We start from the raw sequence: 16467 nt of genomic DNA, 5'->3' as shown, positions 1-16467 counted from the left end.
GGATGATATGTGGCTTGGAGGGGAGCCTCCATGTGGTACTGTTCTCATGCATTTGCTGCCCTTGTCCTTCTAGGTGGTAGTGGTCACAGGTTTGGAAGTTGCTGTCGAAGGATGCTACAGTACATCTTGTAGATGGTCCACACTGTGCATCGGTGATGGAGGGAGTGGATGTTGAAGGTGGTGTATGGGTACCAATCAGACAGGCTGCTTTGTCCTGGATCATGTCGAGCTTCTTGGGAGCTGCACTCTACTCGTGAGTAGACTGATGGGGTGGTAATTGGCTGAGTTGGATTTGTCCTGCTTTTTGTGGATAGGCATACCTGGGCAGTTTTCCACATTGCCGGGTAGACGTCAGTGTTGTAGTTGTGCTGGAACACAAGTTATGTTCTGGAGCACAAGTCTTCGGTGCTATTGTTGGAATGTTGTCAGGTCCATATCCTTTGTAGTACCCAGAGCCTTCTGCCATTTCTTGATATCACATGGAGTGAATCGAATTGGCTGAAGACTGGCACCTGTGATGCTGGGGACCTCAGGAGGAGACCAAGATGGATCATCCACTAGGCACTTCTGGCTGCAGATCTCATACCCACACACCAGCAATCTTACACTCCAGGTTCAAGCCAAACATGCATATACTGCACTTCACCAACACACACCTTCCAAAGCTGCCAGCATCACAGATCTCCATCTCTAATGCTATAGCAGACAAATTAGCCAAGCACTGCACACAATTACTGACAGTCTGCCCTCTCTCCTGCAGGCAAAAGTAGTGCATATTGACTTAGAGAACAGGAAGGGTGGAGATTTCCAAGACATCATCCACTGAGCCGCAGGGAGGAGATGATGCTTGGAATCACGGGATTGGAGGTGACATAGCACGTGGTACCTGGTGACTGAGATGTCCCAGGACTGCGGTAACTATCTGCCTGATGCCTTTCAAAACTCCCTCCTCATCCTGAGATTTATCATCAAATGGAAACTTCAGATGGTATGGCCATGCTTCTCTGCCCACACCCTCCCTCATTCCAAGCCTTCACTTTTGCATGTATGCTTCCAGATACTCAAGACCAGGCTGCCTGGAAAGCTTCAGCAAAAGCTAGCACAGATTTGGATTCTGCATGCAATGAGTCGCCGGGCACAAGTGGGCTGCAGCCAGGTCAGGGGAAAAGAGTAACTCCCCGGAGGGCAAGATCGCAGATGAGTTCTACTGCAGGGGACTCATGTGGATTTCAATGAGCCAGTGTACAGGAGAACACTGATGACAATGCATATCATGATGTTTGGTGCATTGGCAGGCCTTCCAGACAGCTCCCTGACGCTGTCAAGGAACATAGAGTAGTCCGACTCCAACATGGCACTTCACCAGAACTTGAAGCCCATCCCTTCCAGCATGTAAGTGGCAGCACTGGTTGACCAACCCATGGTAAAGTGGTTACTGTCTCAGCTTCCACTGCAACACAGCTGGAATCCTTCCAACACCTCAGTGCTGCAGTGGAAGCACAGACAGAGGTCACTAGATCCATGGTAGCTGCATGCAAGCTTAGACTGTTGCCATAGCAGGTGCAGATTTTGGTGCAAAAAGGGGCATGCAAACTTTTACACCTGTCTAACAATCTGTCCTCCAACAGATTACTAGGATTGCTGAGATGCCACCCCATGGGTGTGGCAGTGACTCTGAGAGAAGTGCCAGCATTTGTGCTCCCTCCACTGCCACTCCAGCAGTGCCCTTGCTGTTGCCTGTCAGCCAGCCCAGACTGCTGAGGTGGTGCAGCTGGTCTCTGAAGGCCCAGAGCTGTTCAAGGGCATCCAGCTAGGCCATCTGCAGTCACCCCTAGTGAAAATTAGCAGCCTTCCACCAGCCATGCTGCAGCCACTGGGCCACTGTGTAGGAGCACTAAGCCAGAAGAAGGTCAGACAGGAACTAAGGGAATGCACAAGGGTGAATAGTTTGTTTTTGTTTATCCAATGTCATTCTACTGTGGCAACACCACACAGGAAAGGAGCCAGTGGCTTATTACACCCATGGGAATTGGCAGTACAGTGTGATGTGAACTAATTTATAGTCCAATATTACTTGGCTAGGACCAGAGGTGGGAAAAATACATGCATACAGGAAAGCTTGAGGAGAAAATCAAAACTACATATAGTAATTTTCAGTGTTTGTGGTAGCAGGGAGTCTCACCCTGCTGTGCAAATTTGGTGAGTTCCTGATTTTCTGTCCCCTGGTAAGATTGACAGGTATGTAAAATTGCTTTTGTATAAGATAGTTTGAACTTAGATATATTGCATAGTCTAATTTTTAGCAGAATTGTTTCTTGAAAGTTGTGTTACATCTGATGAATGATTGAATTTTTGATGTCCCTTTTGTTCTCGGTTATTACACAATATTTGAAATAAGTTGCTTACACCTCCACCATTGCCAGACTTATTTTTTAAATCAGCAGTAGTGTTTGTTTCTGTTTTAGATCTGTATAATGTTGCAACTTTATCTTCCTTGTGAAAATGTGTGGTGAGTTTTCACATGTTAGAAGATTTGGTGAAATGTAATACAATAGTCTACTGGTAAAGGGAAAGCATTGCTTTTGTAGAATTATTTACACAGATATCAGAGTTTCAGTAAACCCTGTTCCCCACCAGACTGTTAGATATTATTAATCTCAACCAAGTTAATAATGTTATGGACTTATAAAATGCCCAACTCCTTCAGTCTTTTGATAAGTAGTCTAATCTTTTAGAGCATGTAAAAGTCAAAGTTTTACAGCTGCACAAAATGCTTTTCAATGCTAGGAATAAGGTGTAAATGGAGTCTGAGGTGAGTGTTTCAAACTTAATACAAAATGAACTCAAAAGCAGACTATTTATTTGCTTAAATTAAGTTAGCCATAGTTTTCTGAAACATGAAGCAAGCACTACAAATATAATGATAAAAAGTAATAAAAAAAATCTGAGTGAGTGAGTTATTTGTAATCTGATTAACATTTAATATACTTAACAGGGTAGCAAGTGTGCAGAGTGAACCTGGTCAGCAGAATCTTCTTATACAGCAACCACTGGGAAGAAAGAGAGGTCTCAGGCAGGTAAGAACGTGAATTCTGACCTTTAGAGTAATACTGAAAACCCAGAAATTAAACATAATGAGCATTTTGTTTTAAGAGTGGGAGGGGAGAATAATAAAATGTTGATTTAATGTCCTGAGATTGTTTACTATATGAAAATTCAGTAACGCAGTATCATGAACAAGAAATTAATAATGTAATTAAAATTCAGTACGCAGACATGGTAACAGCAATATATTTCAGTGTGATACAGTGTAACTCAGAACTTCAACTACAGCAGAGAGCAGATCATAAGAATATAAGAAATAGGAGCAGGAAAAGACCATACAGCCCATGGAGGCTGCTCCGCCATCCAATATGTTTGTGGCTGATTTTGAACTTAAACTCTACACTCCTGCCCAATCTCAATATCTCTTAATTCCCTGAGACCCCAAAAATCTATCTATCTCAGCCTTAAATATATTCAGTGATGATGCATCCACAACCCTCTGGGGTAGAGAATTGAAAAAATACACAGCCCTTTGAGTGAAGAAATTTCTCCTAATCTCAGTCCTAAACAATTGGCCCTTGTACTAGATTCCCTAGCTAGGGGAAAAGAAAAATCTCTCAGTATCTGCCCTCTTAAGCCCCTTCATAATCTTGAATGTTTCAATGAGATTACCCCTCATTCTTCCAAACTCCAGAGAATATAGACCCAATGTACTCGGCCTCCCATCGTAGGACAACCTTCTCATCCCAGGGATCAATCTAGTGAACCTTTGCTGTACTGCCTCCAATGCAAGTATATCCTTCCTTAAATATGGAGACCAAAATTGCACAGTATTCATGTATGGTTTTACCAAAGTCCTGTACAATTGTAGCAAGAATTCTTTATTCTTGTACTCCAATCCCCTTGCAATAAAGGCCAACAAGTCATTTGCTTTCTTAATTGCTTGCATGCATGATAACTTTTTGTGTTCCTTTGAAGAGTATACCAAAGTGTCCCTTAACATCAAGATTTACAAGTTTCACGCCTTTTAAAAATATTCTGCTTTTCTATTCTTACCACCAAAGCGAATAACCTCAAATTTCCCCATATTATACTCCATCTGCCACCTTGCTACCCACTCACTTAACCTGTCCATATCTCTTTGCAGCCTCTTTGTGTCTTCCTCACAGCTTGCATTCCCATTTGGCTTTGTATCATCATTAAACATATTACTCTGTCTCTTATTCTAAGCCATGAACATAGTTTGTAAATAGCTGAGGCCTCAACACTGATCCTTGCAGTCACAGCATGCCATGTTGAAAATTCCCCATTTATCCCCACTCTTTGCTTTTTGTCTCTTAACCAATCCTCTAGCCATGCTAATATATCACCCCTAACTCCATGAACCCTTATATTGTGTATTAATCTTGTGTGGCACATTATCAAATGCCTTTTGGAAATCCAAGTATGCTACATCTAATGTTTCCGCTTTACCTACCCTACTAGTTACATTCTCAGAATCACAGAATCACACAGTGCAGAAAAGGCCCTTTGGACCATCGAGTCTGCACCGACACGTGAGAAACACCTGACCTACCTACCTAATCCCATTTACCAGCACTTGGTCCATAGCCTTGAATGTTATGACGTGCCAAATGCTCATCCAGGTACTTTTTAAAGGATGTGAGGCAATCTGCCTCCACCACCCTCCCAGGCAGTGCATTCCAGACCATCACCACCCTCTGGGTAAAAATGTTTTTCCTCACATCCCCCCTAAACCTCCTGCCCCTCACCTTGAACTTATGTCCCCTTGTGACTGACCCTTCAACTAAGGGGCACAGCTGCTCCCTATCCACCCTGTCTGTGCCCCTCATAGTCTTGTACACCACGATCAGGTCGCCCCTCAGTTTTCTCTGCTCCAATGAAAACAACCCAAGTCTATCCAACCTCTCTTCATAATTTAAATGTTTCATCCCAGGCAACATCCTGGTAAATCTCCTCTGCACCCCCTCCAGTGCAATCACATCCTTCCTATAATGTGGCGACCAGAACTGCACACACTACTCCAGCTCTGGCCTCACCAAGGTTCTATACAACTCCAATATGACTTCCCTACTTTTGTAATCTATGCCTCGATTGTTAAAGGCAAGTGCCCCATATGCCTTTTTCACCACCCTAGTAACATGCCCCTCCGCCTTCAAAGATCTATGGACACACACGCCAAGGTCCCTTTGTCCTCAGAACTTACTAGTGTCATACCGTTTATTGAATACTTCCTTGTCAAATTACTCCTTCCAAAGTGTATCACCTCACACTTTTCAGGATTAAATTCCATCTGCCACTTATCTGCCCATTTGGCCATCCCGTCTATATCTTCCTGTAGCCCAAGACACTCAACCTCACTGTTAACCACCCGGCCAATCTTTGTGTCATCCGCAAACTTACTAATCCTACCCCCCACAAAGTCGTCTATGTCGTTTATATAAATGACAAATAATAGGGGACCCAGCACAGATCCCTGTGGTATGCCACTGGACACTGGCTTCCAGTCACTAAAGCATCCTTCTGTCATCACCCTCTGTCTCCTACAACTAAGCCAATTTTGAATGCACCTTATCAAAAAACTCTAACAAATTTTCCAAACAGGATTTCTCTTCATAAAACCTTATTGACTTGCTCTAATCATACATTGCTTTTCTAAGTGCATTGTTAAGACCGCCTTTATAATAGGTTCCAGCAGTTTCCCAATGACTATGTCAAGCTAACTGCCTTGGAGTTCCTTGCTTTCTCTCTTCTTCCTTTCTTGTGTAGCAGTGTTACATTTGCTACCTTCCAGTCTGCTGGGACCTTTCCAGAATCTAGGAAATTTTGGAAAATCATAGCAAGCGCTAGCACCCTAGGATATAGGCTATCAGGTCTTGGGGCTTTGATGGATTTTAGTCCCTTGAGTTTCTCCAGTACTTTTTCCCTGCTGAAATTAATTCCCTTAATTTCCTCACTTTTGTTAGCCCGTCGCTCAACTTCTATTTCTGGTGTGCAACTTGTGTCTTCTACTGTGAAGACAGACTCAAAATATTTGTTAAATGCCTCTGCCATTTCCTCATTCCCCATAATAATTTCTCCTGTCTCTGCTTCTAAGGGACCAACATTTACTTTAGCTGCTCGCTTCCTTTTTATATAGTTGTAGAAGTGGCTAGTTCACTCTCATATTCTATTTTTTTTCCCCTTATATCAACGTTTTGATAGCCCTTTACTTCTAAAACACTCCCAATCCTCAGACTTACTATTCTTTGCAACATTATAAGTCTCTTCTTTTAATCTAATACCATCCTTAACCTCCTTAGTAAGCCATGGATGGATCTTTCTGGCTAAGTTTTTGTTTTTCAGTGGAATGTATTTTTGTTGAACATTTTGAATTGTTTCTTTAAATGTTTCTTACTGTTTATTTGCTGTCATACATACCTTTTATTCTATTTACCCAATTAACCTTAGCCAACTTTCCCCTTGTGCCTATGTAATTGGCTTTATTTAAGTTTAAGATTCTTGCTTATGATGGAGTATGTCATTTTCAAACTTAATGCAGAATTCAGTTGTATTATGATCACTATTTCCCAGTGGATCTCTTACTATGACATTACTAATTAACCCTGCCTCATTGTACGATACTAGCTTTATCTCTATTTGGTGGCACAACATATTGCTCAGGAAACTGTCACAAAAGCATTCTACAAACTCATTTTCCGGATCAGCTTTGCCAATTTGATTGGTCCAGCCTAGATGAAGTCCCCCGCAACTAGTACATTGCCTTTGTCAAAAGCTCCAATAATTTCTTGTTTATTGCTCTGTCCAATGATATAACTGCTGTTAGGGGCCTGGATACTACTTTCACCAGTGTTTTCTGATCCTTGCCATTCCTAATCTTCACCCATACTGATTCTACTTACTGATGTTCTGAACCAAGATCATAGGAACATAGGAGCAGGAGCAGGCCAGTAAGCCCATTGAGCCTGCTCTGCCTTTCAATACGATCATGGCCGATCATCCACTTCAATGCCTTTTTCCCACACTATCCTCATATCCGTTTATGTCATTGGTTTTTAGAGATCAGTCAGTCTCTGCTTTAAACATACTGAATGACCACACTTCCATAGCCCCCTGAGGGAGAGAATTCCAAAGATTCACAACCCTCTGAGTAAAAAAAATTCTCCTCATCTTGATCCTAAGTGGCTTCCCCCTTATTTTGAAATTGCGTCCCTTAGTTCTAGACTTCCCAACCAGGGGAAGTCTAGATTTTACCTGCATCTACCCGGTCTATCCCTTTAAACATTTTGCAGGTTTCAATGAGATCACCACTCATTCTTCGAAACTCTAGAGAATGCAGGCCCAGTTTGCCCAATCTCTCTTCATAAGACAGTTCCGCCATCCCTGGAACAAGTCTGGTGAACCTTTGTTGCACTTCCCTCTATGGCAATAATATCCTTCCTAAGGTAAGGGGACCAAAACTGCACAAAATACTTCAGGTGCGGTCTAACCAAGGTCCTATACAATTGAAACAAGACTTCATTACTCCAGTACTCAAATCCTCTTGCAATTAAGACTAACATTCCATTAGCCTTCCTAATTGCCTGCAGCATGTTAGCTTTAAGTGACTTATTGATGAGGACACCCAGATCCGTTTGTACATCTACACTTTTTTCTAATCTTTCCATTTGAGAAATACCCTGCACATCCATTCCTACCAAAGTGGATAACCTCACATTTTTCCACAATATATTCCATCTGTAATGTTCATGTCCACTCTCTAAGTCTGTTTAAATCCTCTTAAAGCAGCTTTGCATCTTCTTCACAACACACATTCCCACCAAGCTTTGTGTCATAGATCCTTTCTCACTAATGATCTTATGCAGGGCAGCTATAATGCACTAAACAATCTAAATAGCTACCAAAGTTGAGGGCCAGATTTTAGCTACCAAGGCGGATAGCTGGAGTTGGGAAATTTCCCAACTCAGCACACACAGCTCAATTTAATGGACCCTGTTAGATCCAATTTTCGCTCTGGAGAGGCAAGGGCAAGATCAAGTCAGTCCTGCCTACACCAGAAGCAGATACCAGGTGATACGGGGGTAGGCAAGTACTGAGGCAGACTGGTTAAAAGGCCTGCCACAGTTCTCTGGGACTATGTCCCAGATGTTTCAGAAGCTGCTGGGCCCGCTCGCCCTCACACCCTCTCACCCCTCCAATGCACCTCACTGCCAAATCATGCCTTCCACCCACTCCCCATAACCCTTCATCCTCCAATGGCTACCTCCATGTCAACTCATGCCCCCACCCACCCCCATGGCTCCTCATACCACCTCCATAGCCACTTATCCACCATGGGGAGACCTCAGGGTCCATGTGAAGATGAAAAAAATAAACCTCTAACAATCTATGATCGTTGATAGTGAAAAAGCTCCCATTCAAGAAATCAATTCAAAGCTTTTAAATCTCCTCAAATAGTTAGTCTCTCATAAAACAAACAAACTTCAACTCAGATCCCCTGCTAAGATAATTATATTTGAAACTCAGCCTCAGATCCCACTTTCAGGACAGCTAATCCTTGAGTAACCTCTTTAAACTGTCAATCAAACTGTGAACTCAGAACCCCCCTGCTAAAATAAGTATACTTGAAACTCAGCCAAGCATTCTTAATGACATAATAATAGTCCTTTGGGAAATGTCAACCTCTATTGAAACTACATGACCAGATGGTATTTTTTTTCTAACCACACCAGATGGCTTGTCAATCAAGCAGTCCAGCAGAAGGGTTTTTTTTAACTCCCACTGACAGCTTCAGCCTGTTTTTCATGTTTAAGGAGTGAGAGATTTAAAAAACTATCAGATTTTGACACTTAAGCAGTCCTTTTCTGCCCTACAAGGGCGTTTACGTCTACTCCATTAACGTACTGCCACACTGCGGTTAAGGCCCTTGTAATAGCCAAAATGGGATCTGTTTGAACTAAGCACTAAATTCAAATGGCCTTGCTGAGTTCAGGATTCCCTCTTGTATGATTCATTCCCCACCCCCTTACCTGTGCCAGCAAAATTGGTTCTGTTGGAAAAGGGGGCAGGACTTTCATATCCGGATCCAGCCCACCATTTTATAAAGGTCCGTGGATTCTTCCCGATGCCATTAAAAATTTAGCCCTCAGTCCATAGTATTGAAAAATTGGAGCTTGACTATGATCTTTATCCATACTGTATGAAGATTACACTCTGAAAATGGTTCCTAAAATCACGTCTTATTCATGCTTCCATAGGTCACTTTGATGCTCCAAAATGGACATTTGTTTAAAGCAAAAAATGACTACATTTGACTGCAATGACAATTAACGCACTAATATAAATTACAGATAATTTATCTACAATTTAGAAAGAAGTTCAACCAGATGGCAGAGTGAGTTCAGATACTTGGCCATGTCTTTGTCTCAGTACATAGGCAATCACCCCTTCTGAACTTAACCTGCAGGCAGGAACTCACCAAATGAGCACAGAAACAAGTGAGAATAGAGAGAATTAAAGGGATGTGATTACACTAAATATAAGTGTCTGCATGTGGGGACAAATTTTTTTCAGTTGGTCTGAAGGCTTGGGAACTGTACAACCAAAGAGAACAGAGGGAACTTTGCTCAGTCATTGCTAGATAAATGCCAGCAGCTGTGGCTATGGCATGATAGTAGGTATCTGCTGGCCTTGAAATAATTTGTTCATCTTGTACGACGTCAATCATGAAATATTGTACTTGGGGTACTTTAAAGCTAAGCTTCATCATTGATTTTCACTTGACTTGGTGACTGTCATTAGACTCTACAGCTTTCACTTAGCTGCATTGTACTTCCAGAATTCAAGCGGTAACTTTCCTCAGAGTTTCTGTGACTCACTACGGGGCTGGGATTTAATGCAGAGGTAGTGGCCTTGCCTACCAGCTGGAAAGCTCTGGAAGTTAATGCTGTATTTTATGGTCTTCGGCCAATTAGTTGCCTGAGGTCGTGGCTTCCGCCCCCATTAGGCAGGATATCCCGCCTCCAAGAGAGGGCCAATCAAAGGACCAGAGAACTCATGTGACAGTGCGTAAGAACAATAGTAAGATCAATTGATAAGCAAAAATGTCCCCAAGAGGGTTTCATGCCACTGGATGACAGAGACCTGACTTTAGAATTATACTGCAAATATCACATTGAAATGGTACCTTAGTGAGAGAGGCGATAAGAATTTGAAAAGATTATTCATGTAAAGTTGGATTAAAGTCCACTATTGGAATAGGTTAGAGAGAACTTTACATTGCATTTGGCTATATTTGTTGGCAATTTAAAAATGGAAAATATATCCATATCTATATCCAAACATTGAGAGCCTTCACTTTCCTAAACTAAAATTTAATTCCTAACAACTTTTATGAACGTGATAAAACAAATTTGGAATAATGTTAATGCTTTTAAAATACTTTGTTAAAATGATTACTGTTCCTGTTAGCCACGGCGTGCTCTCCTCTCACGTCCGAAGTTACAAACTGAAGCAAGAGGACGACAGGGTGCCCGGTTGTCCACAACCAGACGCAGTATCCAGCCAAAAGCTAAACCACTAGGTAAGATCCAAAATTTAGTTTTCTGCAGTGATTATCTGACTACTGAATACACTTGGAAACTAAAATTATGAATACTGTCATAGAAAATTGAAATATTTCAAATCTACTAAACCATTTGATGGAAGCAATGTTTAAGGGTATAAAGACAACAATTTAAAGGAGACAGATAAACTATTTAAAAATCCTAACAAACTTGTAAGTTTAGTTGCATAATGTGGTGCTGGGCCACGAAAGGGCATGATTCTGCAGTGCCTTTTATAAGTCCAATTCTTTGCCAAGCCTTAAGGCTGAACTGATGGGGGACATGTGACATACTGATTCAGAATTTTTTTAAAAAGCAGGGAATATCTTAGCCACCATTTTGAGGTGAAATTGTTAAGGAAAAGATTGCATGATTTTTCCGAACAATTTTGGCTTGAATGCTTCATGGGCACTGCGATTGACAGCCTCTTAATGACAATCATGACCACAGTCAAAGGAATCGATCTGTAAACTTATCAGCCTGGCACATGTTGCATTTTGCTGACTTTCTGAGCTTCCTCCTTCCCCTATCTAACCAAGTTCCTTCAATTTTACATACAAGTTGCTATATTTAACCAGGATAATATAACATTTTTTCCGAATTCCACCTTTGAGTTTCCACTGATATCTTCACAGAAATCAGTAGGAATATGGCACACATTTCAATACTGCTCAGGTCTGCCCTAGTATCTTTTTTATTGTCCTCTGCCGTTGCATTTGCCTTGCCTTATCTGATAATATAACCTGGGAGTAGGTTGCCAATGTGCATGTCCTCTCAACTGACTTATTGAAGACAGATTGTGTCCAACTAATTTAATTGAATTATTTTATGAGGTAACAGAGAAGGTTAATCGAGGTAGTGCAATAAAGTTGTATATGGACACAAAGGAGACTCATTAAGAAGATGGAATTAGAGAGTCTTCAGGATCAGGAATACATAAAATAAATTTTAAAAGGGAGTTGGACAAGTTCTTGAGGATGAGGATAGAAAATGGAGATGTGGAACTAAGCACATTTGCTCCTGCAAAGAGTGGGCATGGGCACAGTGGGCCTAATGGTCCCCATGTGTTCTGTAAGTTTCAGTAATTCAGTTAGAGACTGGCTTATGGTGGAAGGGAAAACTACAGGACTGGAAGAAAGAAATGCAGAATAATGAAATGGGTAATAATGGATCACATAAGAAGCTAACCAGACTTATTTTCCAGTTATGTTAACAAGATTATTTATTTTATTGTATAAATATATATTATAATTGATGTTATCTGTTGACTTTATCCTGCTCTTTTAGCATTTAAATGAAATAGATATTGGAAATCTTGATCAACATGTTTTTACTTGAACTTTGGATTCTGACAGAGCAAAAGAGGTCAGTTACCTTCACTGAAATACAGCAGGATACCAAGGCTCCTCAGCAACAGGCAACAATTGCAGAGGGAAAGGAAACTGCAGTGGAGCAGGCAGATGGCAACAAACCAGAATCTGCTGCGGCACCATCTCCAGCTGCCACTTCACCCATTTCAGCAGCACAACCTAGATCTCCTTTAAGTCAAGACCCAAGCATTCTAGACTGCAACCAGGTAAATGCCCTTAATAGCAAGTCTAGTCTGACAGCTGCGTAAGGTGAGTACTATAAAATAAAATGTTTCCAATCACAAAGTGATTAGAAGTGATTTCCACACTGCAAAATGTCAAAAATTCATTAGAAAATTGTCATTGAAATCAGTCATATAATAAAAGAACAAATTTGCATTCATACAGAATGCTGGATTTCATGTCTCAAGATGTCCCAAATTGCTTCCCATTGAATTATTTCTGAAGGTAGTCACAATTATACAGACAAATGCAGCAGTCAAATTCATAAAGCAAGATACCACAAACAACACTGTTAGAATTGAACAGTTAAACTGTTTTGGTGTTGACTGAGTGATAAATATGCACCAGGACTACTCCAGTGTTCTTCAAATAGTGCCATGGAATCTTTTAGATCCACTTGAGAAAGCAGTCGGGCCTTGGTTTAACATCTCATCTGAAAGACCTGTAACAATGCAGCACTCGTTAGGTATTCCATTGAAACATAGGAGTGAATTTTATCCTACCTCCCCCCACCCACTCCACACCACCACCCCAACACCCCACCCTAACACCCAGATAGCATGAATGGAGGCTGCAGGGAAGTAAAATAGTGAGGAGCCACTTCAGGGAAGTTCCTGTGGAGGAGCAGAGGCAGACTGTGGGGCAGATCAGCTGCCTGCTCCATGGGGGCACAGCCAAGTTGCACAGTTAGGGGCCATTTTATGGGGCTACCAACATTTTTCCCACATCAGTACCCTCCTTCCCCGGTGCATATGACTCGGGTAGATAAGGTGTCTTTCAGCTGGAGAAGGTGTGATCCAACAATTCAGAACAAGGGATGAAGTACAGAGAAAATAATTGGCTGTAACATGCGAGGTCCAGGGGTTCTATTGTGGGGGGGGTACCCCAAAGATGGACTGGGAAACCCCCCCTTCACAGGTGGAAGTTCACAGGTAAGGTTTGCACGACAATTTCCCAGAAGTGCAAACTTCACCTGGACAAATGCCCTGCACTAGGAACCATCTGAAAATGTGATTTAAATCACTAATTTTGGATAGTTCTAACTGGGTTAAATCAATAGTTACCCAAAAAAAGTTAGAAGAATTAAAACCTCTTCTAATTTCTGGGTAACTATTGCACAAACCCACACTGATCCCCCACAGGACTCCTTTTGAACCCCCAGTGGACTCCTCACAATCCCGAAACTCCAGGGGCCTCCCTCCACCCGCCGACTGCTTTCCCACACCCCTGACCCCACAGATGTCTGCTCCTAAACCCCCAACTACCCTGCCCATGGGCCTCGCCTCACCCCCAAGAGACAACATCCTCCGGCCAGGCCCAGGTCTCACCCCCACCACCCCAGGAGGCCCAACCCAACCCACCTACGACCCCCAGAGGCCAAACTTGACTCTTCCCCTCCCACACACACAAATCCTAGCCACTTTATACTTTATACGCTTACCTTCTCCCTGGCCTATCAAGGATTTTTAAACTTGACTGGACCTTTAACTAACCTGGTTTATGGCAACTAGTGCCACATGGCCTCTTTGCTTCCAACAGAGCTGCACTTGATGCTAGGCCCTAGGGGCATGCTGCATTGCTCAGATCTCCCCTGTCCTGAGTCAGAAGGTTGGGCAAGATAAGATCGAAAGAAACTTGAGGTAAAAAATCTAGGAACAGAGTGGCAATCTGACTCTGATCACCTCTCCGAGGAAGTTCAAGCCCAGTCTAAAAATCTGACACAGGTATATCTTAATCAAGTAACAAGTGGGAGCTGGAACTAACAAAAGATGATGATGTTAAATAATTTTGTGCGCAGCAATAACCTGCCCAGTAATGTCCTAAAATGGCAATAGGAGTTTGATGTATTTTATTGGATCTCAATTTCCATATTAAAAAGGGCTCATGTTTGACTCCAGACGGGCACTCCAACCTGTCATCTGGGCCTTGGGAAGCTAGGGACGGCCCCAACATAAGCAGCAATGGGGCGGTAAGTGGTTTCACCACCATTTTCAGGGAATGATCCCTCAGAATTTGCCCCCAAAATGCTGTAATGCTTTCCAATTTGTGAGTATTCAATTAGTCTGTGTACTCTTGAGCTTACTCAAGGTGGCTACTGACAGGAGTGTGAAGTTCCACTCACCCATACCTGCATTCGAGCAGGGTCAACATCAGCTGACTGATCTTCAGAGCAACAGATTATCAGAATTGGGAAAGAAAGGTACCTGTATCTGCTCTGCTGCCAGGAGAAGATACTAATGGGGGTGAAAACACAGAAAATAAAGAAATAAACTAAAAGAGTTTACATTTGAAAAAGGTAGGCCAAATGATTTATTGTAACGATGTTCCAAAGTTGTGCTGTGTTATCATTGGATCTGGCTTCGCATAATTTAATTCCTCACACATCAAATTTCTGATGTCAATTAGTCCTCTGGTTGATACAAAAACTTGGTAAACTTTGGAACAGAGATTTGTACCCACAGAGGACTCCAGTCTGCTTTTACAAACTTATGGAGTTTTTTTGAGCACATTCAGTTGAAGAACGGAGTATGACATATCAGATTGAAGAGGATACTAAATTAACGTAGGGCAGACTCCTCTAAGATTTTGAGAAAAACTAAGATGTTGAGACAGCCCAGGATAATGCAACTTTACATTAGCTATCTTTTGAAAACACCTCCTAAAATTCATGTTAAAATGGCAATGCTCAGTTACACAATATGCTGCTCAACTGTTTTGGCACGCACCATGAATGCAGTTTACAAGATTGTGCGCTACCGATCCACGACTTTCTGTCCATTAAAATCAAAGGATGGAAAATTATGGAATGAGATGGGTTACGCTCACAGAATCAGTTCCTAGGTGCCAGCTATTCTGCCAAGGTGCTATTGAGCAAAGCTAAAATGCTTCACTCACACAGAGGGAGGGTCCTTACTTAAGGAGTTTCCAGATTCACATGTCTCAAAGCAAGAGATTACTGTCGAGTGTCATAGGATTGGAAGAAGGGATTTTTTAAAAAAGTGTCAATCCTTCCTTGTTGTCTTTTAAAACGGTGCTCATCCTTTTCTCAGGTGAAACTAACATACTCAGAGACTGAAAACAAAGATTCTAAGACAGATAAATCGGCGTCTGCACAGACAGAACCTTCAGAGCAGGCCCAAACTTCTGACAGTGAGGACTTTGCAGCAGGCCTTCAACCAAGTAACTTACTTGAACATACAGACACCGTCTTGCATATCAGTGAAGAGAATGGGACAGAAAATCTGCTTCTTTCTGATCCATTCAGTTTGTTGGATGTTCAATCTGATGAGATCTGATGTAAATCTGGGTGAATCCCGCATCTAAGACAGTTCTTTACCTGGAGAACTTCCCCTCATTCTTCATTATTACTGTGTTTCAAGTGCGTCAAGTGCTGGTTTCTTTAGTAAATGTTACAATAGTAATCTAGCTTGTTTGCCTATCATTTGTATTTTCTTGACTAGTTTTGTGTGCTCAATACTGTCTAGATCTGTTGATAGATCCAAGGATATTGATTTATTCTTGATGTTTCAAGATACCTGGTATAAAGTCAAAAAGTTAACTGAACTATTAGCTGCCATAAACAAAACTAAAGTTTTATTCTCATGATTTGTTAGTACAGGGTAGTAGGTATCTATGTTGGAAGAATCTGACAACAGAATTTGTAGATTCTGAAGCCTTTCAAACTCGATTGTATTTTCAACAAAGTAGCAACAAAATAACAATTTGAGTAATCTAGTCAATAAAACACCAAAGCTGGGAATTATCAACTGTAAATGTATCGCTACAGTGATTTCATATACTGTATGTGGTCTGTGTGTTCCAGTTTCAACATTGTCATATTGAAATAGAAACTTTCATAAATACACATGCCTTTTAAATGTATTGTACTACAGAAATGAACCAGTTTGATGTCAAAAGTCAACTTGTAGTGACAAAATATTTAATGTACATATATACAATTAAGCCTAAATTATCTGCCTTCCTGGTAACTTGTCAGAATTTTTGCAGGGCAAGGCCTTGCATGAGATGTTTTCTCAATGTAACATTAGTGTCTGGCATAAGCTTTACTTCACTTTATTTACTTATATTGTACTTGCATACTGTAACATAGGAAGAAAGTAAGATCGAAATTTGGAGGTTTTTAATTATTGGTAAGGGAAGGCTCATGCTCTATTATGGCAAATATTGGAAGTTCCAGTGTAGTA

The 16467-nt window shown here is 41.5% G+C and overlaps 1 protein-coding gene across 1 annotated transcript in view; it reads left to right on the top strand.

The window, feature by feature from the left end:
* Window positions 1–16234, top strand: part of unc80 (unc-80 homolog (C. elegans)) — a 535199-nt gene extending 518965 nt beyond the window's left edge. Inside the window, exons 62-65 of the mRNA XM_078551715.1 lie at window positions 2996–3077; window positions 10537–10648; window positions 12026–12246; window positions 15313–16234. Of these exons, the coding sequence (XP_078407841.1) occupies window positions 2996–3077; window positions 10537–10648; window positions 12026–12246; window positions 15313–15558 (661 nt within the window). The 3' untranslated portion in view covers window positions 15559–16234. The remainder of the gene's footprint in view (window positions 1–2995; window positions 3078–10536; window positions 10649–12025; window positions 12247–15312) is intronic.
* Window positions 16235–16467: the final 233 nt, after the last annotated feature.

Source organism: Cetorhinus maximus, chromosome 11 (assembly GCF_964194155.1).
Source record: "Cetorhinus maximus chromosome 11, sCetMax3.hap1.1, whole genome shotgun sequence".
NCBI lineage: Eukaryota > Metazoa > Chordata > Chondrichthyes > Lamniformes > Cetorhinidae > Cetorhinus > Cetorhinus maximus.
Note: the sequence above shows the minus strand (reverse complement) of the source record. Positions and strands in the feature narration are given on the sequence as shown.